The 27,723-nt window shown below is 57.8% G+C and overlaps 1 protein-coding gene across 9 annotated transcripts in view; it reads right to left on the minus strand.

Moving 5' to 3' along the window:
- ANK1 (ankyrin 1) overlaps positions 1–27,723 on the minus strand; it is a 184,864-nt gene that overhangs the window by 60,786 nt on the left and 96,355 nt on the right. For 8 of the 9 annotated variants that reach the window (XM_070068600.2, XM_070068598.2, XM_070068599.2 and 5 more), the window contains exon 2: positions 14,900–15,001. In XM_070068600.2, the coding sequence (XP_069924701.1) occupies positions 14,900–15,001 (102 nt within the window). Of the gene's footprint in view, positions 1–14,899; positions 15,002–21,445; positions 21,634–27,723 lie in introns of those variants that run through there. The other variant, XM_070068602.2, reaches the window with a different exon arrangement.

Here is a 27,723-nt window from a genome sequence, read left to right on the forward strand (position 1 = left end):
GACCTCATTCTACCCGGTCCTCAAACAGAAGATAACTTAAAAAAAAAAAGAAAGATGTATATGTTTATTTGAAAGGCAGAGAGAAGGAGACACACAGAGGGAAAGAGACCTTCTATATGCTGGTTCATTCCCCAGATGGCTGCAATGGTGGGGGCTCAGCCAGGTCAGAGCCGCAAGCCTGGAATTCCACCCAGGTCTCCACGCGGGTGCAGTGGCCCAAGTACTTGGGCCACCTTCTGCTGCTTTCCCAGGTGCATCTTAGCAGGGAGCAGCCAGGACTCAAATGATGTCAGCGTCACAGGCAGCTGCGTAACCACCTGCCACATGATGGAGGCCCTGAGATAGCGTCTCAAGGCTCCTTTTGCAAAAATATTCACCCTGGGGCCAGTGTTTGTGTGCAAGGCTGGCATCTTCTGTGGGTGCTGGCTGGTGTCTCGGCTGCTCCACTTCCAACCCAGCTCCCTGCTAATGACCTGGGAAATGTAGTGGAGGATGGGATGGCCCAAGTGCGTGGGCCCCTGCTTTCCACACAGGAGACCTGGATGAAGCTCCTGGCTCCTGGGTTCGGCTTGGCTCAGCTTTAGCCATTGAGGCCATCTGGGGAGTGAACTAGCAGATGAAGGGTCTCCCTCTCTCTCTCTCTCTCTCTCTCTGGAACTCCTTCATATAAATAAATAAAATATTAAAAAAAAAACCCACTCACACTCATTCACACTCAGCACACAGAGCTGGAGCTCTTCCTTGGCCTTCGCTCGCTTCCAGGTAAAACGTCAACGCAGAGGACGCTTCTGGGAGGACTCTACTGGGGGGGGGGGGCAGCCAGCTGTGCCTCCCTTTGCCATTGTATGAAGAAGAACAGACCACACTCAGAGGATTTACTGTGGAGTGTTTCCTGGTGCCAACTGGGAGAAGTTCCATTGCAAAATGCTCAACCTCAGACTTCTGTTCTCAGTAAATTATCCCTCCATCGGCTCCTCTGATTGCCCCGGTTACAGGAGTTGATCTCCAAATGTAGAGTAGAGAGCACCCATCCCAGGGAACGGGGCTCTGCTCCTCTCCTCTCTCTGGGACACTGCAGGGACACCTGGGATGGGGGGACGCACCTGCTTCCACCTCCCTCCCTGGACTCCGCTGGACAGGCAGGGACCTCCTCTGTCCCTTCCTTTGAGCCAGGCCCTGTGTTCCCAGAGGACTCAGGTGCCCTCCCTAACATGTGAGACCTGAAAGAAGTTCACGTAGAAAATGGACTAAAAGCAAGTTTGTCTTGGGGCCAGACCGTTTCTGAAACTAAAGCATCCTTTTTTCGTATTACACCTTGCTCTAGACTTTCCAAAGACCCCTCATCTGCATGGATTTCAAAACTTCTTGCAACAGAGTAACTGCACATTGAAGTCCCACCTTCTTCCATGAGTTCTTTTTCTTTTTTCTTTAAGATTTTACTAAATATTTGGAAGTTGGGGCTGGGGGAGAAGACAAAGACACGTTCCATCTGATGGCTCGTTCCCTAAATGGCCACAACAATCAGACTGGGCCAGGCCACAGTCAGGAGCTTCATCCAGGTCTCCCATGTGGGTAGTAGGGACCCAAGCACTTGGGCCGTCTTCTGCTGCCTTCCTGGGCACATTATCAGGGAGCTAGAACAGAAGTAGGGCAGCCAGGACGCAAACTGGTGCCCACATGGGATGCTAGCGTCATAGGCAGTGGCTTAAGCCCTTGTGCCATGAGCTTTTGAAGTTCTGTTGTAGGTAGAGATGGGGTGTGCATAAATGCACACAGACACACATTGAGTAGCAATGGGTACAGGAAGCAACCAGAGCTTCGTGCCTGAATTCCCACACTACCAGGATCCTTAGAGAAGTGACCAGTTCCCGGTGAGGGTGAGGAAAGGGCAGATGAGCCTGGGGCAACTTGTGCCGGACAGTAAGGAAATAACACAAAGAACAATGGGGCCATGGTTAGAACAAGTAAGCCGGGTGATGGACAGGGGTCTTATTGGCCACTTGAGCATTATCATGAGAGCATCAGGTAAATAAACCCATTGCAAGGAACAGAAATCTATGAGCCCACGCAGGCACAAGCAAACAAATAAAAGGTAAACAATGGAGGGAGAAGGACACACTCATCCTTCAGGGGAGCCGGCGAACAAATGTCGAATAAATGATGGAAATGGAGTCTCAGTCTGAGAAACCATCACTGGGCAGTGGCGGAGCGAGGCAGAGGGCATCAGTGGATGGACAGCGAGGCTGGGAGTCAGATGAGCAATGAAATTGGCATTCGGCCTGCACATTTTCCTCCCTTGGCAAAATATTGATCAACCACAAAGAGAACGATCAATGATCTCGGAGTGGAGAAGTGGGGCAGAGACCAGCAGTGCCTGGGGATGGGGTGGGTGTGCCCCGGGCGGGTAGGGAGCGGGATCCCACGTTTTCCTGCCTGCAAGGCTGGCCGGAAGGAAGAGAGGTTATGACCGCAGGACAGAGTCCGCAGCACGGGGAAAGGCCACAGCCTAGGTAGGGTCTCCTGGAGGAGACGGAAGGGAGCCAAGTGCTAGGTGTGGGGGACTGAGGAAGTTCCTGGAAGATGGAGTTCAAAGGTGAAGTTTATTTAGGGTCTTTGAAAATTTCACGAGGGGCCAGTGTTTGGCCATCGGGGAAATGAACCAGCAGATGGAAGATCTTTCTCCCTCTGTGTCTCTCCTTCTCTTTCTGCAGTTCTGCCTTTCAAATAAATAAATACATTTAAAAAAATTTATTTGAGAGGTAGAGTTACAGACAATGAGAGGCAGAGAGAGAGAGAGAGGTCTTCCATCCACTGGTTCACTCCCCAGATGGCCGCAATGGCCAGAGCTGGGCCGATCCAAAGCCAGGAGCCAGGAGTCAGGAGCTTCTTCCGGGTCTCCCACAAAGGTGCAGGGGCCCAAGGACTTGGGCCATCTTCTACTGCTTTCCCAGGCCACAGCAGAGAGCTGGATTGGAAGAGGGGCAGGCAGGACTAGAACCAGCGCCCATATGGGATGCAGGTGCCACAGGCGGAGGATTAACCTACTGTGCCACGGGGCTGGCCCCAAATAAATACATCTTTAAAAATACTCTAAAATAAAAGTTTAAGAAATATTAGTATTATATTAGTAATATATTAGCCATATATTATTTATGGCTGCAATGACCAGGGCTGGGCCAGGCCAAAGCCAGGAGCCAGGACTCCATCTGAGTGTCCCACGTGGGTCCAGGGCCATCCTCCACTGCTTTTCCAGGCACATTAGCAGGAAGCTGGATCAGAAGAGTGACAGCTGAGTCTCAAACTAGCATTCTGATGTGGGATGCCGGCCGCACAAGTGGCAGCTTAACCTGAAGTGTGAGTATTATGAACACACTGTGTAGGGTGGGCGTTTGGCACAGCAGTTGAATCAGCGCTTGGGACCCCCACAGCTTGGCTTTGAGTCCTGCTGTGCTTCTAATCCCAGCTTCCTGCGATTGCACATCCTGTGGAACCCAAGGACTTCAGTCTCTGCACCCACATGGGAGACCTGGACGGAGTTCCTGCCTCCTGGCTTCAGTCTGGCCCAGCCCTAGCTGCTGCAGCCATACGGGGAGGGAACCAACAGAGGGAAGATCTCTCTCTCTCTCTCTCTCTCTCTCTCCCCCACACACACACACTTTGTAACTGCATTTCAAGTAAGCAAATAAATATTTTTGCATAAAAAAGAAACTATGCATGGATTTAAAAAAATTTGCATCAAAATAAATGTTTTAAATTCTGTTTCCCCTAGTGACTCCAGAAGAGAGAGAGAGAAAAGACAAGGTATGGAAGGAACAGAGTGACAGAGAAAGGGACAAGAGGGGGTGGGGGGTGGGGGAGTGGGGGGGTGGTAAGTAGGAGGGAGAGGGGAAGGTGGCGGGGGAAGGGAGGGAGGGGTGAGAGGAAGGAAGGATTGGACAGTTGGCAACATTGTAACGTAGTCTGTGAATGGGAGGTTATGTTGCATGGTTTCCTGGTTGGGAAGCATTTGTAGTAGTTATGTTGCAAAGAGTCCTATTTCGGGGTAACACCATAATGTTTAGAGGTGATGATGGAGAATTATATCATAAACAAGGGGTCTTCAAAAATCCATGAAAAAGCACATTGTGTAAAATTATGTAACTCCAGACAACTTTTTGTGTGCTGACATGTGTCGATGCCCCCCAAACAAATCTGCAGGCTTGCAAACGGATAACTTGTTTAAGAAAGAGAAGGAGACCCTGAACGGAAGTCCTCAGTGGCAGCCCCCCCCCCCCCCATCACAGGAGAGGACCCAGAATCAGAGCGGAAGGAAGAGCCAACAGCTGAGACAGCCACACAGTCCTGGCTGAATGGTCCAAGGGCAGGGAACTTTCTGCTCACTGGGTGCCCAGCCCAGCTTCCCAGACGGGGTCCAGACAACCGCAGAGCGGGATCGAGATCCGGAGGCGTTTCTTCCAAGAACGGCATCCGAAGCGGACACCAGGTTTACCAGTCCCAGCCAAGCCTGGAGGCAAAGCCCTAGGGGAGCAGGCACGGCAGGAGCGGCAGGTCCTGGCAGAGCTCTCTGGGACGTGCAGGGGAGTTTGCTAGTGGGCTTTCTGGAGGGGAAAAGGATGACACCGTTTGCCTGCCACGAGAGCACCAAAGCTTTAGCCAAAAAATCCCGCTGGGGGAAGCTGCACGGCAACGCTCCTGCTCCTCCCCTCATCCTGCAACGACAACCCTGCCCGAGGTTCTGGGGACATCAAGAGGCCACCCGACCAGGGTCCTGATTCGTTCCTTCCGACTTCTTTTCCTTTCCTAATCTCTTAATCTCGCAGCACTGGTTTCTCTGCAGTGTAATAATGTCCAAGCTCCAGGACGCTCTGTTCTCTGGGGATGGCCCAGGCAGCTTGCATCGTGAACTTGATGGAGCTTAGGGTGAGAAACAATGTTTACGATTTTAATTTTTGTGTGTTTCAGTTCCATTTCCCGTGGGCATTACGGAGTCCCCTCCTTTGACAAATGCAGAGGTAGAAGCGCAGGGCATGGGTGGTGGGGGTGGGAAGAACTCACACAGGTGCAATGTGTGGGGGGTAGGGAGCAGGGGTCCTTTGTACCATTCCTGTAACTTTTCTCTAGGTTGAAATATTTAAAATGCACTCAAAGGAACGGGTGAAAGGGAGGAAGGCTGGGAAGTGTTGAAGAGGCAAAGCTGGACCTAATTCTGGGGAACTGAAGCTACCATGAAGAGTGACCACATCCACCTGTCCTATCGCTAAAGACCCTGGGGGCTGGCGCTGTGGCGCATAGGTTAAGCTTCCACCTGCAGTGCCAGCATCCCATATGGACACCAGTTCAAGTCTTGAGTGCTCCACTTCTGATCCAGCTCCCTGCTAATGCGCCTGGGAAAGCCATGGAAGATGGTCCGATTCCTTAGGAACCTGCACCCACGAAGGAGACCTGGAAGAAGCTCCTGGCTCCTGGCTTTGGATCAGCCCAGCTCTGGCCATTGCGGCCATCTGGGGAGTGAACCAGTGGATGGAAGACCTCTCTCTCTCTCTCTCTCTCTCTCTTTCTCTCTTTCTCTCTCTCTAACTCAGACTTTCAAATGAATAAAATAAATCTTTTTTAAAATAGAAAGGACCCTGAGGAGTGACCTTGACCTGAGTTTTCCTGTCATTCCAGGAGGAGCCCAGAGTGCCTTGCAAGCACACTAACAGGAAGCAGCCTTCAGTCTCGCGTGGGCGCTGCGGGCAGGGAGCCTCCCCACCCACAGCCTCTTCCCAGCCCAGGTAGCTTATGGCTCCCCTGAGTCCACGTGGTGGGAGAGGTCAGCTAAAAACACAGCATCTGGGAACTGGATGCACCAGGAGCCAGACGGAGCTCTCTGCGCCTGTCTCCATGGAGGCCCACCCCTCATCCAGGGACGGGAAGCCAGGACCCCACATCCTCAGAGCGAGGCTGCGTGGCAGAAAGGCCCACGCCTGGCCCTAAGCCTCTCTCCTCCTTTGCTTTATTGCCTTCTAAATTTAGCTCGCCTGCCCAGGGAGCGCTAAGACTCACTCTTCACTAGATGCTCATCGGAAGGAAAAATACTCGCATCCCTTCTCATTATCCAGGAGGGGAAAGACGCCACAGTCAGTTCTGAGCCCTGCGGGCAGACGGGGCCACCTCAGCTCACCTTCTCCCCACTCCCGGGCTGCAGGGCCCGACAGCAGTCCCAGGGCCCCAGCAACCCCGAGGCCCCGCAGCTACAGCGCAGCCCTGGGAGCTGGGAGAGGATGCCGAGCGCAGGTTAATGAGCGGATGGGCTGCTGGCACCGAGCGCGGCAGCTAAGAATAGCTCCTGCACATGAGAACGAGGTCCCAAAATCAAAGGAGGCAGCTCTCACGGGGAAGGGCACTGGGTGAGGGAGCGAGGTCTCTAGCCTGTCCCACCTGTCACCTCCGCACGTCTCGGTCCCTGCCTGATCACCCAACTTCCTCCCCACTCCACAATCACAAGACGAAAGCAACGAGGCAGCTTGCAGGAACAAGTTAACATCCATGTCGTGCGTGGACAGAGGAGAGCTGACAAGGGTCAGACCCAAGTGTTCACAGTGGTCCCGGGGAAGCTTTCAGACTTCTACTCTGTCTGCAGAGCGTGGATGTTCAGACCAGCACTGTGTGCAAGGGAGCTTCAAAAAAGTTCATGGGATGGGCTGGCGCTGTGGCTCAGTGGGTTGAGCCGTGCCTGCAGTGCCGGCATTCCATATGGGTGTTGGTTCCAGTCCCGGCTGCTCCACTTCCGATCCAGCTCTCTGCTTTGGCCTGGGAAAGCAGTAGAAGATGGCCCACCCGCGTGGGAGACCAGGAAGAGGCTCCTGGCTCCTGGCTACAGTCTGACCTAGCCCTAGCTGTGCAGCCATCTGGGGAGTGAACAGTGGATGGAAGACCTCTTTCTGTGTGTGTGTCTTTCCCTCTAATGCTGACTTTCAAATAAATAAATCTTAAAAATGAAAAAAAAAAAAGGAGCCTTGGGGGCATATGTTTGTCCCAGCACTTAAGACATCTGTATCTCACATTAGAGTAACCACCTCTGGCTTCCAGTTCCAGCTTCTGGGAGGCAGTGGGGACGGCTCAAGGAGTTGGGTCTCGGCCACCCACATGGGGGACCTGGACTGAGCTCCTGGCTTGGGTGCAGCCCAGTTCTGACCAATGCTGGTGTTTAGGGTGCAAACCAGGAGATGGGAGATTTCTCTGTCTCTCTCTCTCTCTCTCTCTCTCTCTCTCTCTCTCTTCATTTCTGAGGAAGGCCACAGGCACCGTACAACCGTCATCTGTGATGATTAGCCCCCCATCACGCTGACTCGTGCCACGTCATCACGTGCTTTACGGAGCACCGGATGGCTCCTTTCCCGCCAAGGTGCAGAAGACATACAGTGGTTTGAATAGTTCAGGAGGCACAGGCTCTCAGGGCCCACTGGGTTCACACACAGCTTTCCTGGTGGGACGGGGAAGTGCACTGGAATCCCTGGCTCCAGACTGGGGGCCTGGGACGCCGTGTAACACAGGTCACCGCTTGCCTAGGTGGGGACGATCCTGACTTCCTCATCAGTGCAAAGCAGCCCCCATGCAGGGCTTTGTGTCTGGGGCCAGAGTCGTCGGCCCAGTGAGCTAAGCTGCTGCCTGCAATGCCAGCATCGCACATCCGAGTGCCAGTTTGAGTCCGGCTGCTCTGCTTCTGCTAACGTGCCTGGGAAAGCAGTGGAGGATGGCCCAAGTCCTTGCGCCCCTGCCACCCACATGGGGGACCTGGATGGATTTCCAGGCTCCCAGCTGCAGCCTGGATCAGCCCCAGCTCCATTTGGGGAGTAAACCAGCAGATGAAAGATTCTCTCTCTCTCTCTCTCTCTCTCTCTCCCTCTCTCTCCCTCCATCACCTGCTCTCTGACACTCTGCCTTTCAAATAAATAAATCTTTTAAAAACTATAGAAGGCTTGATACCACCACGTTGCCGTATCAGGAAGGCTGTTGTGTGTGAGGATGGAGGACACAGGCAGAGTGAGGGAGCCGCAAAGTTGAACCCTGTCTCTGTGCCTGCCCCGAGCTCCCAGGGAAAAGGTGGTGACAGAGAAGGGACAGGCTGTGTCCCCACCCTGACCTGGACGTCCCCTCCCTGGCTTGACTGCCTACCAGCCTCACTCCCTCTCATTTCACTCCCCGTGCCTGGGAAGCTGGGGGGGCGGAGTCTACACTGCAATCCCAACTCCTGATTGTCCACCTGGAGACACCTGTTCTCCACTCCAGATCTTCCTCTGACTCACCGCATGTGAGCCATCACCGGAGACTAAAACAGTGTGAGAGCGGCCGGTGGGACTCACTCCCCTCCCCCGCCAGTCTCTGCTGAAGGAATGAAGGGATGAATGAATGATGAACATCTGGACGCCACCCAGAACTCCGAACTGGCAAGTCCTCTGTGCAGGCCAGACTTCCTTGCCTGCCTCTGGGCTGAGACAGGCGTGACCTCGGCCATCTCGGCCAGCCCTGGACTCTGGCAGGGCGCACGGGTCCCCCGCTGCGGGCTCCCGGTGCACGTCTGTGGGATAAATGAACCAGCCCCTCTCGCCAACTGCAAAGGCACTCAGAAGTCGCTCTTGCACCGTGGTTTCCTGAACCAAGAATGAAGATGAAGGTCGAACGCCACGATCCCCCGTAAGCTCCGAGGTCCCACAACTCGGAAAGGTCACCATTTCCCTCATCACCAGGGGCAGCCAAGCCCGGGCGGTGCACGCTGGCATTTGGCTGCTGAAGCAAAGCTGACTGCAGCGGCGACTGTGCGGCCCGAGGATGCCGGCCATGGCGGAGTGGGGAGCTCCGGGGGGAACGGCCTGCTTCCCCACGCTTTCCTGGGCTGTGCCTGTGCGTCACCTGTGACCCCTGAGACGGTCCAGCCTCCGGACACTGCAGTAAACATTGCCACGTTCTGGACTAGGGGGGCCGAGGCCAGCAGCGGCCGGGGGCGGGGGTGGGGAATCCCTCACTCGCACCCTGACACAGTGCCCGGGTGAGGGGGCGGGGCTTGGTCTACTTCCCACGCCTGCATCGAGGTGCACCTGCCACGTGCCAAGCAGGAGCCCAAGAGACAGGGGACGAGGTCCCCGTCCCCCTACATGTGCAGCAAAGGCACACAGGACGACAGACACAGAAATGCCCGCGCAGGCAGGGAGACGAGGGGAGTCCTCAGCGGGGTCCCCAGAAGCTCCTCTCCCACAGCAGGACAGGAAACAGAGCCTGAGGCCGTTTGCCCCCGCAATTTCCATCAGTTCTCGGGGTTCTGGAGGACAGAGACCCGGCCCTTTAATCTGGCGAACGCGTCATCCCAGAAAGTCCTTTTTTTTTTTCTTTCCTTTTTTTTTTTTTTTCCAACGACTGCAGTCTCCATCATCAAATATTTTGACTGGATATAAATATCCAATCTAGCATTTACTCTGGAAACTGAACATCAGACGCTAACATTGGCAATGCGTGTGTAGCCATTTCATCCAAAAAATCAGAGCGTCTGTTGCGTGACCCACGCCACGCCATCTCATGCGCGACCCATGCCACGCCAGCGGCTGTGGGGAGAGGAAGGGAAACGGCTCGTGGACCTGGCTTTCGCCTAGCATAGCGTCCACAGGGGAAGGAAGACACACACCCCTGGGGGTGGTGCTGTGGCATAGTGGTGGTGCTGGCATCCCATATGGACGCTGCTTCAAGTCCCGGCTGCTCCCCTTCTGACCCAGCTCTCTGCTGTGGCCTGGGAAAGCAGTAGAAGATGGCCCAAGTCCTTGGGCCCCTGCACCTGCATGAGAGACCTGGAAGAAGCTCCTGGCTCCTGGCTTCAGCCATTGCGGCCATTTGGGGAGTGAACCAGCAGATGGAAGACCTCTCTGTATGTCTCTCCTCTCACTGTCTGTAACTCTGCCTCTCAAATAAATAAACAAATCTTAAAAAAAAAAAAAAAAACAACAAAAAAAAAAAACAAAGACACACACCCCATGCCTGTGCTGTGTGGCAGGACCGCGGGTGGGCTGTCCTCAACAGAGATTCCTTCATGCTCTGGGGACCAGGACACACACAGCGTCTGCTGGGCTGAGAGCCATGCCTATGCCACAGCTACAGGAGCTGACGTCACCACACCCAGGGCCCCCACCTCCACAGCTGGTTCACCACGGCAACCCCCACACAATCTCCCCACAGTGGCGCCTCAAGTGCGTCCTCCACACAGCAGCTGGGGCACTTCCCCAACACCACAGTGTGCCTCTATGTAACACCTTCCAGGGGCTCCCCATCCTCACGCACGGGCAAAACCCTCCAAGTCGCCAGCAGGGCCCACAAAGCCCTTCACCAAAGCAACCAAGCTGACTGCTGCCCCAGGACCTTTGCACAGACTTCCCTCTCCCAGGGGTGCTGTTCCCCAGAAGCCGCGAGTTCTCACTCACAGACGTGCCCTCCTGAGGCCCCTCTGCCTGTTTCTCCTGCGTGGAGCCTCCCGACAGCTGATGTCCCAGAGCGCGTTCATTTTTTCGGCTCTTGTCTGCCTTGTTTAGTGCTGGGAGCGTTCCTGGGCACAAGGCAGGCGTGTGACAGATGCGTGTGCACTGACCCCCGGGTGGTCCTCACCACACCACTCACCCTGCCCCGCCGGCCGGCGCCAGCATTTGACTTCCTCGAATGCTGAGTGGCGTCCAACTATCTCTCTGTGGGCTGGACCTCTCATCTGCACTCCAGGCCCCGATATCCGGATGCCTCCGAGAAATGTTCCCGCGGGCCCAGGCTCCTCAGCAGGGCCTCCTTCCAGCTCTACCCGACCCCTCACCCTGCCCACACGCAGAGGCTGTGGGCCTCTCCCACACTCCCGCCTCCAGAGCCAGGCCCAAGGCTCGTGGCCAAAGTCCCCATCCTCACCCTCTCCATCATCAGGACTAGCTTTTCCTGCTCCAGCTCCGCAGCCAGCACCCCGGGGCGAGCCCCCCACACTCGCCACTGCCCGCAGCCCCCGCGGCCCTCTGCCTCCCGCGCGTCTCTGACGCAGTGTGGGAATCCGAGGTGATCTGGCCTCCACCAGCAGGCTCGGCCAGGATGCACTAATACGGTGGCGCAGGTTGCTCAGCAGCCAAATACCTCCCCCCCCCGCCCCGGCCCACGGCCACGGCTGCAGGCTCCGGCGGTACCTCCCTCTCACCTCTGCTGCTCCGGCCACTCTGTCCCCTGCCCCACGTCCCCTCTTATCCACAAGCAGCTACGGGGTTAACGTCTGGCATAGCTGGAGCGCACACACTCAGGCACACACGCACGCACGCTGCACGCCGTCCTTGTCGGGTGTCGTGGCTCTGACCTCTGTCTGTAGGTTCCAGCGCAGCCCCGCTGCGTCTCATCTGTTCCCTCCCTGCTCTCTGAAGTCCTCCTCTCCGGCTCGCCCTGAACGCGCCACCCTGTCCCCTGCCCCCTGGCCTTTGCATGGTTGTGCTCCGACCTCCAACCCCAGGCCAGGCCTCTCACGCCAGGCCTTCCCTTCCGCCCTCCGCGGTTCCTAACACTGGGCTTTGGTGCGCATTAGCTGATTAGCAGCTGTCGCTGCCGGCAGGCGGCGGCTCAGAGAGGATGAGGACTCTGCCATTTTCTCTCTCCTGCCGCGACCCTGCAGCCCAGCCCTCCCAAGACAGGCGGGACGGACAGGAAGACGCCGGAGGCGGGGGTCTGAGGCACGAGCGACGCTGGAACAAGAATGAGAACCGGCTTTCCTGCAAAGACGCTCGTGCACGCATGTGTGTGTGCGTGCTCTTAGCTATGATGTCTTCCTCCCTATTAAACGAATGACGACGATGCTGATGAAAATTAGCAGACATTAGCCGTGTATCAGGGAAACTGCCCTGAATATTCAGATGCCTCTTATATAAGCCCACAGTGCGCCTTTCCACGCTACGGAGAGTCATTTCTTCCTATTACGGCCAGCAGCACGCTCTTCCCCACAAAACACACACCCCGAGAGCATGCTGCTTATGTAAGGACGAGCACTTGCTGCGTCGCCCCTGCCACAGTCCATCCGCTCAGAGCTGCAGGACACAGCCAAGGCTGAAGCCGAGACCCCGGGGCAAGAGCCTGGTTTTATCTCAGCACAGTGCAGGCAGCTGTGAGGAGGGGACGTGCCAGTGCCATTAGGAGCCCAGCGCTGCGAGGCTGCAAAGAAGCAGTGTTGTCCCAGGGTGCGCCACCCAGCCTGAGGAGGGAGGGGCTTGGCCACTGCGGCCCTCGATCCACTCTCCCCTTCAGGGCACCTTATACAACCAGAAGCATCCTACAGAAGCACCCTACGCAACCAGAAGAGCCCCATAGAAACAGCTATGTAACAGTAAGCTCCCCATAGAAGTACCCTATACAACTAGACGCACACTATAGAAGCACCCTATGCAACCAGAAGTACCCTATGTAACCGGGGCACCCTATAGAAACACCCTACACAACAATAAGCACCCTCTAGAAGTAGGGGCACCCTATACACCAGAAGCATCCTATAGAAGCACCCTATGCAATAAGAAGTACCCTATATAACCAGAAGCATCCTATAGAAGTGCCCTATACAACCAGAAGCACCCTATAGAAGCACCCTATGCAACCAGAAGCACCCTATACAACCAGAAGTGCCCTATAGAAGCACCCTATACAACCAGAAGCATCCTATAGAAGCACCCTATACAACCAGAGCACCCTATGCAATCAGAAGCACCCTACAGAAGTGCCCTATGAACCAGAACGAGGCTCGGGCTGCTGTGAACAGTCCCCATCTGCAGCTACCTGTCACAGCGCAGTCACAGATCACGAGGCACGGATCAACAGGGCCCAAGATCTGGGGATGAAGCAGCCACAGGAACAAGCCGGCAGCCGTGGCCTTGCCCTGTGATGCGTCCTGTCCTGCCCGCCTTCCTCTCACACCTGCGTTTCTCTGAGAGAGCCTGCAGCCCCAGCTGTCTCCAGCAGGGGCGCTGCACTCGTCACTGGCGCTGAGCCCACCGGCAATGGTGTCAGCAAAGCAGCGCCCAGTGTCATCCGGGCCTGGGGCGCAGCCAGCAGTGATGGGGAGAGAAGGCCGAGGTCTTGCCACTGGGAGGCTAGGCGAGACGAGGCCGCTCCCCAACCTTCGAATCTCACACAGAAAGTGCGCCGGGCGCAATCCTAGGAACGTTCTGTCATCCCCATGTTGGCAAAACGGGCTCCTGTGACAGCCCCCCACACAGGGCGATGCAGCCCCAGCACCAACCAAAATCATGGCATTGGCATCTGTGGGTGCCAGAGCAGCCAGAGCAGCCCCTACCCATGGGCGCGGGTGGGGGCGGGGCTAACACGACGGCGCCCCAAAACTTTGCTCCTCCTCCTCTGACCACCAAAGAAGGAAGTTCAGAGTTTCCACCTGCTGCCCAGCACTTGGATGCCTGCCGGAATCCTGCTGGGGCTGGCACTTCCGGCTGCGGGGGATGCGGGCAGGGGCGGGGTGGGGGCAGGCGGGCTCCTCACACAGTTGGCACCCCCAGCCCCGGGGAAGGTCACCGCTAGGGGCTTTGCATCGTATCGCACACTTCCTTCCGCCTCCTGTCACCTCCTCTCGCCTCCATCCTCTCTGCTCCTCTGGCTGCCAAGGTCTGCCACCACGAAACCACCCGCATCTGAGTGGAGTCTTGGCGCTGGGCGCTTGAAACTGAGTCGGGGCAGGGAGGAGAGGATGTAGGCTGAGATCCAGGGACTGGCAAAGGAAGGCGGGCCATCAGGGGTGGGGACCGTGAGGGGCTGCCGATCACGGGCAGAGCTGTGGCTTTGCCAAGGAGCAGTTCTGGGGACGGGCAGCGGCCGCGGCTGCACCACCTGGTGCTCCAGAGCTGGACACGTAACAACGGACACGACACTCCACTGCATGTGCTGTGCGCTGCGGGGGCTTCAGAAGCTGTGGGAGGCGGCCGTGCTGTGGCGTAGTGGGTAAAGCCACCGCCTGCAGCGCCAGCATCCCCTCCGGGCATCAGTTCGAGTCCTGGCTGCTCCACTTCTGATCCAGCTCTCTGCTAATGGCCTGGGAAAAGCAGGGGAGGGTGGCCCAAGTGCTTGGGCCGCTGCACCCATGTGGGAGACCCGGATCAAGCTCCTGACTCCTGGCTTTGGCTCGGCCCAGCCCTGGCCATTGTGGCCATTTCGGGGGGTAAGCCAGCAGATGGAGGATCTCTCTCTGTCTCTCTCTCTTTCTCTGTAATTCTGCCTTTCAAACAAATAAATACATCTTTAAAAAAATAGAAGCTCACGGAAAACCTGCATTCATTTAGTTCCGTTTTCCCACCAACTTTGCAAGGCCTCCTCCTCATAGTCACTCCAACGAGGAGCAGTTTTTGGAACAGTAGAGGCGGCGAGGAGGGAAACACAGTCCTAATTGGTACAGGCTGGCAAACACCGACAGACAAAAGCCACATAGCAAGCCACCAACCTCCGAACGCAAGCCACACCTCTGGCGCTTCCAGGGCTCTTTCTTCTTTCCCCGCGGAAGTTCCCACACCTCTGCCCTCCCCCGCATCCCCAGCAGCCCCTCCTGGAAGCGAGCGCTGGCCGCTCCGCTCCACAGCCCTCCGGAGCCCTCCGGAGCCAGCTGCCGGCGCCGCAGGAACTCACCCGGCCCTGAGCCACAAAGGCCGCCCGGGGGAACAAAGGTGACCCCAGGGCTCCCGACAGCAGCCTTCAAAGGTCTTTCCTGCTACCCACTCTCAAAGACCGCACAGCCCGAGACAGCGGCAGGGGCCCACAGGGTAGCACGGAATTCAGGCTTTCTGAAGCCACTAGGAAACAGGCTCAGTGGGGAAGTTTCCAAGCTCACCAGGCAAAGGCCAGTGTCAGAGGCAACGCCCCGCCCCGTCCTGCTTACCTGGTTACAGGTGTTCACGTCTACCCCATTCCGCAGGTGGTCCAAGGCCTTGTCCAAGTTACCTGATCTGGCTGCTCTCAGAAAGCTGGTGGCAGCATCAGCCTGTGAGGGCAAACAAAGGGACGTGAGTGGCCTCGGGTGGCAGTCGGCTTCCCTGTCCCGGCCAAGCCCAGCACTCAGCACAGGGGCCGAGGTCAGGGCCAGGGCTGTTACCACTGCGCCCACCCGAGACGGCCCCTCACTGCGGCACAGGGGGAGCTGCCCTGGACCAAGCCCCCCTCCAGGACCAGGGCTGACAGGCAGGAAGACCCAGGCCAGCGACTCACTGTGCAGCCTCGCAGATGGGCCTGTGCCCACACACAGGCCGCCAGCCCCCGGGAGTGCTGAGTGCAGGCACCAAGAACGCAAGTGTGTGCTCTTCTGTGCTTCTGTTTTTCTCCTGGCACTTTCTAAGTGCCAAGGACACTACTGGGGGCCCGCGTTGTGGCGCACTGGGTAAAGCTTGCGATACCCGCATCCCATACGGGCGCCGGTTCAAGTCCCAGCTGCTCTGCTTCCAATCCGGCTCCCTGCTAATGCACCTGGGAAAGCAGCAGAAGATGGCCCAAGTGCTTGGGCCCCTGCACCCGCGTGGGAGACCCAGATGAAGCTCCTGGCTCCTCCTGGCTGTTGTGGCCATTTGGTGAGTGAACCAGCGGATGGAAGACCTCTCTTTCTGTCCCTCTCTCTGTCGCTCTGCCTTTCAAAATGTTTTCTTTATGAAAAAGAACCATTATTAGCACTTTACATAGAAAATGAAAGACTCTTAAAAGTTTGTGAAAAATTGAATCTAAAGAAGTTGATTTTAGTACAAAAAACTTTAAACGCATGCATATGAAAGGTCTTCATAAGCTCACGGAGGAGCCGGCATTGGTCCAGCAGTTAAGCCGATTTCCCGCACTGGGGCTCCTGGGTTCGAGTCCCAGCTCCAACTCCCGACTTCAGCTTCCTGCTAACACAGACCCTGGCAGACATCGGTGATGGCTCAAGGAATTGGGTCCCCGCCCTCATGCAGGAGACCTGAACAGTTTTCCAGGCTCCCAGCTTTGGCCCCCAAGCCACTCCGGCCACCGCCGGCTTCTGGGAGTGAACCAGCAGATAGGCGCTCTGTCTGTCTGTCTGCCTCTCTCTGTCTCCACGCTTCTTAAAGATGAGAAAACAAAAAAGTTGGTGGAAAATTTTATTCTGCAAAACCTACGCACAGATTTCAAGAATTCCTCATACCAAAACAAACGCATCTCTTCATTTCATTTTTCCATGAACTTTTTGAAGTATCCAAATATGTTTGTACACACACACACACATAAATATGCATTTAATCCTCATTTCAAAACCTCAGAGGCACGCACCATCACAGGCCCATTTCACAGATGAGAGAGCTGAGGCACAGAGAGCTCAGGTGACTTCTGCAGGGCTGCACAGCAGGTAAGTGGCACGGCCAAGACCAACGGCAGGCAATGTGGCCCTGAGATGCCCAGGTGCCACCTCCCAGCTCTGCTGGCAGCTTAAGCTGGGTGCCCCCAGCCGGGTGTCGCGTGCAAGAGTGAACACTTTGGTTCATTAGCTGTTGCTCAGCCGCCTGCCCCACGCACCACCAGACCCTGTGCCGGGAACACTTGTTTGCAGTAAAGATGGATGACAGGCAGAGAGCAAGAGGTGACAAACCTACGCCGCCTCCATCACCCTTCTTACACAGCGTGCTGTGTGGACTTCCCACCACCACCACCAAGCTGTGCCCACACACCCACCCCGGCAACCTGTGCATGTGACGTTACCGGGGGGGAGGGCCTTTGCAGATTGGTGACGTCACGGATCTCGCTATGAGATCGTCTGGATGACCTGAGGCAAGCCCAAACGCTGCTCAGTGTCCTCAGACAAGCAGAAGCGGAGGAAGCCAGGGCAGCAGGCAGCGGGCGGGGTGACGAGCCAGAGCGAGCTGGCCCTCGGACGTCTGGCTGGGGACTGTGAGGACACCTTCGTGCGCGTGCTACGCCGTGGCCACAGCTCATGCTAATCCTGCCGTCCCTGAACTCAGACGACCAGCGATCTACAGGGAGCTCTGATGACTACCCTGCCCTCAACGTGGGGTTCTGCGGCTTCACCACTTAACGGGGGCGGGGGGGGGGTGGTCCCTGGTGGGAGGAGCCATCAGCACCAGCTCATTGCAACCTCACACACACAGCTGGCACCCCAGCCAACCCCCTCCAGCCCCGCCCAGCTGACCAGCCCCACAGCCAGTGCTCCCACATGGGGCCCGATTAGGTTCAATTGGAGGACCGCTCAGATCTCCCCCGACCCCGAGGCGGCAGGAGGACCCCCTGCCCTCCCTTCCCCCATCTCCGTCCACCTCCTGGCTGCACCCTGGAATCCCCCTGGCCCTGAGCTCTCCCTCACCCCTGTTTGCCAGGTCCAACCTCCTCTTTCTCCTGTCTGCTGCCTGTCCTTGCTGTCTGCAAATCTGGGAACCAGAAAGGAGCTGGCTTTTACAAAGCATTTCAAATACACCTTCCTCTGGCTGTTTCACTTATGCAAGTCTTGGCCCTCCCCCGGCAGGATCAGCTGGGCCGGCACTTCCCTCGGCCCCGGCACCCCTTCTCAAGGCGTCTATCGGTGAAAGAAACGATTCGGAACCCAGGGCGGGGCTGCCAGAGCCCCAGGCACGCGTCGGGGAAACCGGACCCGGGTTCGTGTCTCAGACACGCGTCTGCTGAGGCCTCTGATTCGGACAGCCTGCTTGGATCCCACGATCAGAGACTGGTTGTATTATTTGCTGAGAATCAGGCTGTTAAACGGACACGTCTCCCACTATCCACCACTCGCAGCACAACAGTGGGACTTGGGATGAAACCCCGAGAATGGCTGGACACAAGCAGGCAGCATGTGGAAGACAACACCGAGTCTAGGGAACAGAGCGAGTATTTCAGACAAGCAGGGCGATCGAGGGCCGGGAGCCCGCCCCAGACTGGATGGAGGCGGACAGAATGCTTTCTGCGGCTTCACAAATGAAATATCGAAGCAACGACACCAGTCAGCTGGCCAAGTGTGTCACAATGTCATTGTTGTACCCACTTCTGAGATGATAAAACTGAGGTTTGGAAGGCTAACTTCTCAACCATTTCAAACCAAGAGAGCGGGGCTGGTCACGGGGCTCCGTGCCTTTGCCAGTTAGCCACGGCAGAGGAAAGGGCCCCCAGCCCTGTCCCCGAGCCCTGCCCCGCGGAGCTCTTGCCCTTCCTGTCAGTGACACAGAGCAGAGTTTGGGTGAGGTCTCTGGACAGTGAGGGGCGGGCGGGGCCGCTGCCATCGTCCTCGGTCCTTGGCAGACACGAGGGGGTCAGGGCACACGCACGCGGCATCTTCAGGGTGTCTTAGAGGTGAACTGCGAAGAATGATACCCCCGCTGGCGACGGCTGCGGTTTAATTCCACAGCGGATTGACGGAGGGCCTATTTCAGGCCCAGGATCCCGGTAGGGCCAAGCGAGAGAGAACGGAAACTCGGAATATAGGTCCCTGCCCTCGTGAGTTGGCAACAAAATGACTGGGCTCCACAGGGCTCACAGGTGCAGCCACTCACGGCGCTGGGCCACAGCTTGGCCGCACAGCCCTGGCTGGCACGTGAGACCCCTGGTCATCCCTTTGTCCCCCCTACTCGCTGTCTATGCGGTCCGCCAATCCCCGTCCAACCTGAGCTGTCCCAGGTGCCCGGGGAACACTGGAATCTAGCAGGGCCGAAAGGGTGTCAGAGAATCCAAAAGGCTCCTTAAAAACACTTCCTGAGTAGACTCTCAACAGAAAGACAGCAAAATACGCAGCCGACTCTTTCTCTGGGCTGGGAGAAACCGGAGCTCATCTGCTGTCCCTCCCTGTCCCATCCACTGTCCACCCTCTCGCTGCCAGGCTCAGAGAGGCCAACATGGGATGTCATTTAAAAAATATTTATTTGAAAAGCAGAGTGAGAGAGAGAGAGGTGCGCACACACACACACACACACACACACAGAAAGATCTTTTTTTTTTTTTTTTTTTGGGCCAGGCAGAGCTAGACAGTGAGAGAGAGAGAGACAGAGAGCTATAGACAGTGAGAGAGAGAGAGAGAGAGAAAGAGAAAGGTCTTCCTTCCATTGGTTCACCCCCCAAATGGCTGTTACAGCCGGCGCGCTGCGCCGATCCGAAGCCAGGAGCCAGGTGCTTCCTCCTGGTCTCCCATACGGGTGCAGGGCCCAAGCACTTGGGCCATCCTCCACTGCCTTCCGGGCCACAGCAGAGAGCTGGACTGGAAGAGGAGCAACTGGGACAGAATCCGGCACCCCGACCGGGAATAGAACCCAGGGTGTCGGCGCCACAGGCGGAGGATTAGCCTAGTGAGCTGCGGCACCGGCCAAAGAAAGATCTTCTATCCACTGGTTCACTCCCCCAGATGCCTGCAAACAGCTGGGGCTGGTCCAGGCCAAAGTACAGGGGCCCGAGCACTTGCGCCATCTTCCTCTGCTTTCTCAGGGGCATTAGCAGGGAGCTGGATCAGAAGCCGAGCAACCCAGACTTGAACCAGCATTCTAATATGGGATCCTGGCATGGCAGGCAGTGGCTTAACCCGCTGTGCCACAAAGCCAGCCCTCCGAGTGCCACTTGAATATACCTTTACCTGTGTGTGTGTGTGTAGGGGTGGTGGTGCACACAGCATACTCTTGTGTTCCTGGCCTATGCCCCTGCGAGTTAATCCATGTGATGTACCTGAATTTCCTTTGACACAAAGCACAGTACGTTTGCTCTGATAAAGCTCTGCCTATGTTGGGAGCACTGACGTGAGTTAGCACACTGGCGCCTTGGAATAATCCCGTGAAGTAGCCACTCTGATGAGCTCCCTGATCAGAAGCAGGGCTGACACACAGAGAAGTTAAGGGACTTGCCCCACGTCACACTGCGAGTGTGTGGCTGGGCCAGGATGCCGCCCACTTAGCCTGGCCTCAGCAGGGTCTTTCTCTTAGCCAGTGGGCGATACTGCCTGGCGGGCCAAGCCTTTTCCCCAGCTCCTCAGGCGACTCTGGAGGGCAGCCCTGGCTGCCGAGAGGCTGCGCCCACTCCAGGAGGAAAGAAACGGAAGTGGAAGGAAGGGGCCAGGATTCTCTCTGGGGCTCAAGTTCTACTGGGACTGCTGTGGCGGGGACGTGAGCCCTGGCCACCTGAGACACTCGGACTATTATTAAACTTGCACTTCCTGAGCGGGGTGACACTAACATAGCCATGGATGAGCAACAGAGGGGCTCACGGAAGGAGCCGGAAGCTGGCCGCCACGCCTACCCAACGCCAGGCCAGTCCAGGGAGCAGGCCCCAGGGCCTCTGCACACGTCCCCCTGGGGCTTGTCCCCAGGACTTGCTTTCTCAAGGGCTTTCAGGGGAAGACGAATGGCGACTGAGCTAACACTCACGCCCGTGGCCAGCCATGGGCCGAAGCCCGTCTCCAGTCCCCATGGTGGCGGCTTGTTTGTGCCACATGCAAGTTCTTGAATGAAGGCGCTGTCAGGAAGGGACCCTGCAGAGCTGTCTGCTGGGAGCTCTCCGTCTGTCCCTCCAGGCCCCCGCCAGCACATCTGTGTCCCTTCCATTACGGGGAAATGGACATGAGCCCCAGGCCAGGGCGCCTGTGCTGTTAAAGCTACACACACACACACACACACACCAGAGTCTCCCGCCTTCCCCGCTCAGACCCCTGGGAGAGAGCACACCAGCAAACTAAAGGTATCATTGGGGAAGCCATCTCTGCGCCAGGCCGGCTTCCCTTGCACACCCTAACACGTGTGCAGGGGCCTGGCCACGGCCTGTGCTGTCTGCCACCTGCCTTGCGGGCCCGCGATGGACGCGTGGGGTCAGCCCTGCCACTTGATGCTGCCAAGTTCCCAAACCCCGATTTCGCCTTCGCTAATGAGGGGCCGCCGGCTGCGCGCCCCGATGCGCACGCTACGGAAACACGGGCCAGGCGCTCGGCTCGCCGCGGGCCTGCCTTCCGCGGGCCCCATTCATTTCCCGCCGCCCCCAGACCTCCCCCTGGCCGCTGCGGCTTCTCCCGCGTAGGGGTCAGGCGTGCCCAGGGCCAGACGGCCGAGGCTCCCGCCAAGGCCACGACCAAGGCCACGGCCACCCACTACGGCGAGCCTGGCAGGCGGGACTCCCTTCCTGGGGTGAGGGGCGCCCCAGAGGCGACCCCGCGCTGGCTGCCGCCCGGGCCGCCCACCCCGAGGCCGGCCTCCGCTCGGGTGCCTGCCCGGCCCGGGTCCCGTCGCGGCCGCAGCCTCCGGGGCCAGCGGAATTTTCCTCTGGATCCTGCTAGAAGCCCGGGCGCCCGGGGCGAGGCCGCAGGAGGGCTGCCCCGGCTTGGCCCCGCACCCTCCCGGGAGCGGGGGGAGGAAGTTGGCGCTCGGAGCCGGCACCGGGAGCCGCAGCCCGCGCGCCCCGCGTCCCGCACAGCGGCCCCCAGGCCCCGCGCGCCCCGGGCGGCCGCTCATCCACTCACCGCAGGGTCTGGACCGGACCTGCCCTGTCTCGCTGCCATCGTCCGGCGCCCGCGCTGAAATCCGAGCCCGGCTCCGGCTCCCCCTCCCCGGTTATCTGCTGGGTGGCGCGGGGAGCGCCGGCGAGTTACGCGGCATCGGGCTAAAAATACTGGCTCCCTGCGCTCGGCCCCTGCGCCCGCCCGCCCGCCGCCAACCCGCCGCCGGCCGCTAACGGGGTCTCCTCATCGTCTCGCCATTAGCGGGGCGCGGGGAAAGTGCGCGCGAGGCCGGCTCCCGGCGGAGGGCACCTGCTGCCCAGCCCAGGGGCGGGGGCGCGGTCCGAGCTGCAGGTGCCGGCCGGCCCCGGGCGCGGGGCGAGCGTCCTGCGGCTGCAGAAGAGAGGCGCGCACGTCCAATGGAGGTGAGGAGCTGCAAGCTGCATGGCCTCCCGCCTGCCTGCGCCGCCGGCCGCCCGGGTGAATGGGCCCCCGGCGCAGGGTGAGCTCAGCACGGTCTATGGACGCTCCGTTAGCCAATCGGCAGGTTTGGAGCTCTTGTGTGGTGTCCCCAGATGCCAGTTAATCAGCCTGTTCCAGCTCCTGCCAGGGAGCCGCCGGGCGGAATGCGGCCGAGGAGCAGCGAGAGGCACACAGACCTGTGCTTGCCACCTGGCTGGCCCTCCTGTCGTCCCTGGCCACGGTCCCTGGGGCGGGGGTGGGGGGCTCTGGGGCCGTCCTCCTTTTCATGGGGTCGTTTCAGGGGTGGAAGTTGAAAGCAGGTGGGGGCTGGCAAATCTTAGAGGTGACACCAGGGACCGGTTAAGAGAAGGTTCACCCCTGAGTGGTGACAAACGCTCAGCAGAATCAGTGCAGGGGCTCCTGGCACAGCGCTTGTTCCAGTCACGAAGGTGCTTTTGCGTCACGAGGCCGGCTCCGTGCGGTCTCCAAAGAAGAGTCTAGACGCAGTGCCCGGCACTCATTCCCACCGTCTCTCCCCGTCTCGTGGGTGAGCCCGTGGGCCGGAAGGTAGGCAATGCCACTGCGGGTGTGTGGATGGAGAAGCTGCACCCCCAGAGGTGGCGAGTCAGGACCAAGGTCACTGCGAGTAATCCGTGGGTCCAGTTGGCACAAAGCCAAACCTGTGCCGCGTGCACTCCCGGCCCCAGCAGGGCTCCTAGCAGGAGTGCGGGGGAGCCAGCGTGCATGCGGAGTGGCACACCTTGAGAAGGTAGGGAGGCACCTTGCAAAGTACGGTGCTCTGTGAAGACCTGCAGCTATGGGGGGAGGGGAGGAGTCCCCCAAACGCGAGATCATTAAAGAGCAAGAGGGAAGACCAGAATGTTGCTGAGAAGGCAGAAAAACACAACAACAATTCGCTGCTGCCCACGTGGAGGTTGCCGCGACAGCCACGTCGGAATTCTCTGGGTCCTGAGACCCTCACAGCCCTGGAGGCTGAGCCTCAGGGCAGACCAGCCCTGCGAGGCAGCTGGCAAATGCCCCCAGTGCTGTCCCAAATAAAGGCAGACCAGCCCTGCGAGGCAGCTGGCAAATGCCCCCAGTGCTGTCCCAAACGCAGGCGGTGTCTGTAGGTGGGCAGTGACGGTGCACCCATTATGACAACACTTGTCACTCTGCAAGGCCTCTCGGGACTGCCTCCCAGAGTTGCTAGAATCCTGTACACAGTGCACTTCAATTAATAAATTATGGCTACTGGAACAGCCCTGATGATTGCCCAGTGGCACATCTCAGGGGATCCTAAAGCTCTGTTCCTACATTAATATTGAGAGAGAGAGAGAGAGAGGGAGAGAGAGAGAGAGAGAGAGGGAAAGCCCTACTCAGATGGGTGAATGTGTGTAACACTTCCAAAACCACTGAGACGACTGAGTCATGCGGTGAGCTGAAAAGCAGACTATTCCCGCAGCCATCTGAGATGGCATTGACACGCGATGATTTGCATGTTTGAGACACAGCCTGCTACGTTTTGACACGCATTTGCCTCCGTGGAAGCATCACCGCCCCGACAGGAGTGAACATGTCAGTCACCTCTGCTTGAGTTCCTCCCGCCCCGGGTCAGGCCGCCATCTTGGGAGGTCAGCCTGCGTCTGCACCACCCGGCAGCCCGGCAGTGGTGTCGGTGTGAGTTTGATTTGCATTTCCCTAGCCGTTCCACTTCTCTCAGGTGCTCATCTGCCACCCACGCATCCTCTTTGCTGATGTACCTGCTCAACCTTGTATCCGATTTTAAATTGGATTGCTGCTTCCCTTATTATTGAGTTCTCAGAGTTTCCTGACATATAGACGATCTGTCTCAAGGGTGAGAGACGCTGTGAAATATTTAAAGATCAGTAGCAAGGAGAACGTTCCCAGGCCAATGCCATTTCCCAGTTCTTGGAACTCCTAAGCCGGTGTCGTCTGAGTGCTGTGAGTTCAGTGCTACCTGTCATACACAAGTAATCGAAGAGGACGAGCGAGGCAAGCGGGAGACGCTAGAGCCCTACCACTCTCAGGGCTGACAAGAGCTCTTGACATTAGCCACGACCTCCTTAGAGCTGGGGCTTCCACACCTGCATATGCCCAGAGTCAGCAAAGGCCAGAGAAGAGAAGAGACAGAAATGGGGCCATGCCGCTCGCAAAGGCCTCAGGCTGAAGGGAGGAGAGACAGACGGGGCTGGAGGAGGGAGCCCCCAGCGACGTAACTTCTCCAGCACCAGAGGCCACCGTGGCGTGATCCCACGGCGCCCTGCCCGGGCCTGGCACCAAGACCGACCCGCACCTCCTGGGCAGAATCAGCCTCACTCTCCTGTTCTGCATCCCATTCCATCTCCCAGCACCCCACTGGCCGGCACAACACTAAGGATGACACGTTTCCCATGTCCATGAGTCACAGGGCCACCGTAAGGCTTAGGACTCATTTATGCAGAGATTTAGATCAGCCGGGAAGGCCTTCCCAGCTCTTTCCTCTGAAAGGTGGGAGTCTGCTGAGATGGCCAAGAAGGGCCACTCCCCACTTACTAGGGCAAACAGAAGCAGCTGGGGAGGCCTCTTTAGGCCCCGGGGTCTCAGAGAGATAAGCGCTTATTCTTTCCCCCAGTACGTGACTGCACCCACAACCACACCCTGGAAGATCACAAATCATCAGCCGGCTCCTCCTCCGCCATCTCCTGTTTCGGTGCTTCTTCCAGCCTGCACTTTCCGAAGCAGGGATCCAATGTGCCCAGGAGGGCCGCCAGTTAAGAGTGACTGACACCGAGACGAGACGAGCAGAGACAGAAGGGGACTGAGGGGCTGCAGAAAAGCCACAGGCTCTGGGCAGAGACCCCGGGCCGCCGGCTCCCTCCTGCAGCGTCACGGGATCTGTTGTCCAGTCCTGCTAAGTATGTTACCAGTGGCATCTCTGCAGTTCCCTGGGTGGACAAGTGCAACAGGGGGTGCTGGAGGTTGGGGCTGGGGCTGGCACAGGCTCACTTCCAGGCAGGGGCGGAGCACGGCAGGAGGAGGAAGGCAAGACATTCACGATGCACCACATAGAACCCCCAGCTCGCTTCAGCTGGTGCCCAGGAGGGGGTGGGGGCCCGAGACCGCGACCATGATGGCTATGAACCCTAAGCTAGGAGAACACGTTTCCCATCCATGCCCCCACCCAAACAAAAAAGCCTAAAGCCAAGAATCCCAAATGAGTAGGAGTCCCAGGTGACCTGTCTCCCAGATGCTTCATGCCATGGCCGGCCTGGGACACAAGGGACCCCACAGCTGAGATTCAGGGCAGACCCAGGAGTCCAGAGAAGGTTGTCCTGGCAACTCGGGCCCTGTGGCAAGGACGTGCGTCTGTGCCCCTCTCACAGAGCACGCACCTGGGCCGTGTGTTCCGATGGGGCAGCCTCCGCCAGTCCTAACTGTGGATGCAGGAAGTGACTTTTGTGAGCACTGCTTTGTCATTGGCCAAATGCGAGATATACAAAATGCAGTACACGGGTCCTCCAAAACGCTCGTGAAAAATGCAATGAAAAGATACATTAATTTTGATGCAAAAAAAAAAAAAAACCTTGAAATCCATGCCTACTTTTTTCATAATACTCATTCTCCATGGGCTTTTTGAAGCTCTCTTATGCATGGACCTCAGCATCTGTTTGGCACCAAAATGAACATATCATTTAATTCCAGTCCCCACAACCTTTTTGGAAGTGCCCTTGTGTTGTGGGGACAATGTGCAAACACCTCACACTGCTACTGGTACACAGTAGGTGCTCAATCAGTGACAGCTGGTCCTTTTCCCTCCCTCCCTCTCCCCTCCCCCCTTCCTCCCTCCTTCTCTCCTCCCTCCCTCCCTCCCTTCTCTGTCAACTAAAGCTCCTGTCTAGATGATCCCCCCGGCCCCCACACACATACACGCAGAGGTCTGGGGTGCCGACCTTGCTTCTGCACTGGAAAGTTAGGGTCTAGTCAAGGTCAGAGACCCATGGCCAAGAACGGGACCCCTAGCGTGCCCAGAGCTCGGCCGTAGCAGCCCGACTTCTTGGGCTTCTACTGCATGTTTTCAGTTTCCATTTTCTCTGTCGTGACGCAGCGGTGCCCAAGCTGCACACACAGCAGAAGCTGTGCCTGAGCCCCCGGCGGAAGCTCCCGCAGCCGCACAGCTGCCCGCCGGCGGCGCGGCGGCCTGCTGACAGGCACAGCTCTGCTGCCAGCCCCCTTCCTCTATCTGCCGAGTCCCTCACCCACGCAGGGAGGCACCTCGGCCCCCTCGAGTCTCTGGGCACTACCGATAAGGGGGTGCCAGAGAACTCCACTCCCCCCCAACACCACCCATCCTTTTCTGAGAAACGCAGGCCCGTTTATCTCCAGCTGGGAGCCAGGCAAGGACCGCCCTGGGGAGTGTGGAGCCATCCGCAGCCTGGCCAGCGGGGAGCTGTTACTTCTTGTAGTCACACCTTCTCTCTCTACCCGCTGCCCAGCGAGTCAGGGAGAATCCTTCCAGAATGTTCCCTACAGGCACTGCCTGGAAGCCGCCCCCCCCCCCACCCTGTGACTGCTTCTCTACGGCAGTGAGAGGAGCAAGGCGGGCCGGACAGGAAGTCTGTGCGTGGTGACCTCGCCGTGGCCAGTTGGGTAACCCGGCTGGGCAGAGGGAGGCGTGTGCACGCAGGGGGTCTATTTAGGGAGGTGACTAGAGCCGGTGTCAGTTCCCGGTGCTGGCTCCGGTCTCCACTCTGTTCCTTTTAAGAGGGTTGGCAGCCCTGGTCTCTATTTTTAAACCCATGAGTGAGAGAGGTGCAGCGTGAGGCCCGAAGAAGGCCAGCGTTAAACCCGAGGCTCCGGGAGGCAGTGGCAGGGGCCGGCGCCCTGGGCTTTTCTCGTCACACATCGGGGCTCCCCTGGCTCCTGTTCCCCACACCTCCCCCGCCCTGCCACAGGCATCCCCTGGGTCGCAGGCCCAGTCTTTGGCACAGCCTCAGTGGAATCTGACTCCTAAGGAGCGCCTGAGTCGTAAAAATGGTTTTTCACACTGGGGCTGTTTTTCACTATTGAGATATTTTTGTTTGGTCCCCCTCCCCCAACCCACCCCGACTTGGTCCCACTGGGAAAATGCAATGTGCAAAGGTACCTGCCACAACCCCCCCCCCTTTTCTTTATTTAAAGATTTATGTATTCTACCTGAAGGGAGGGGAGAAAGAGAGGGAGGCCAGCGCTGTGGCATAACGGGTAAGGCCGTTGCCTGCAGTGTTGGCATTGCATATAAGCGCCGGTTTGAGTCCCGGCTGCTCCACTTCCAACCCAGCTCTCTGCTGTGGCCTGGGAAAGCAGTAGAGGATGGCCCAAGTGCTTGGGCCCCTGGACCCACGTGGGAGACCTGGAAGAAGCTCCTGGCTCCTGGCTCCTGGCTTTAGATTGGTGAAGCTCTGGCTGTTGCGGCCAATTGGGGAGTAAACCAGTGGATGGAAAATCTCTCTCTCTCTGCCTCTCTTTCTCTCTCTAATTCTTTCAAATCAATAAATCTTTAAAAAGGTGGGGGGCGGGGAGAGAAAGAAATAGATAGATCTCCCTTCTGCTGGTGGGCTCACCAAATGGCCACAATGGCCAGGGCTGGGCCAGTCCAAAGCCAGAAGCTGGAACTTCATCCAGGTCTCCCACGTGGGTGCAGGGGCTCAAGCACTTGGTCCATCTTCTACTGCCTTCCTAGGCCCATGAGCAGGATTGGGAGTAGAGCAACTGGGACTGGAACCCTCCTCTGCCTGTTTCCAAATCACATATCTGGGACCCCCGCCCCCTGCAGCAGTACAGAGCCTACAGCCAAGAGGTTG

The sequence above is a fragment of the Oryctolagus cuniculus genome, chromosome 2 (assembly GCF_051225735.1).
Source record: "Oryctolagus cuniculus isolate XC-2025 breed Fujian yellow rabbit chromosome 2, ASM5122573v1, whole genome shotgun sequence".
NCBI lineage: Eukaryota > Metazoa > Chordata > Mammalia > Lagomorpha > Leporidae > Oryctolagus > Oryctolagus cuniculus.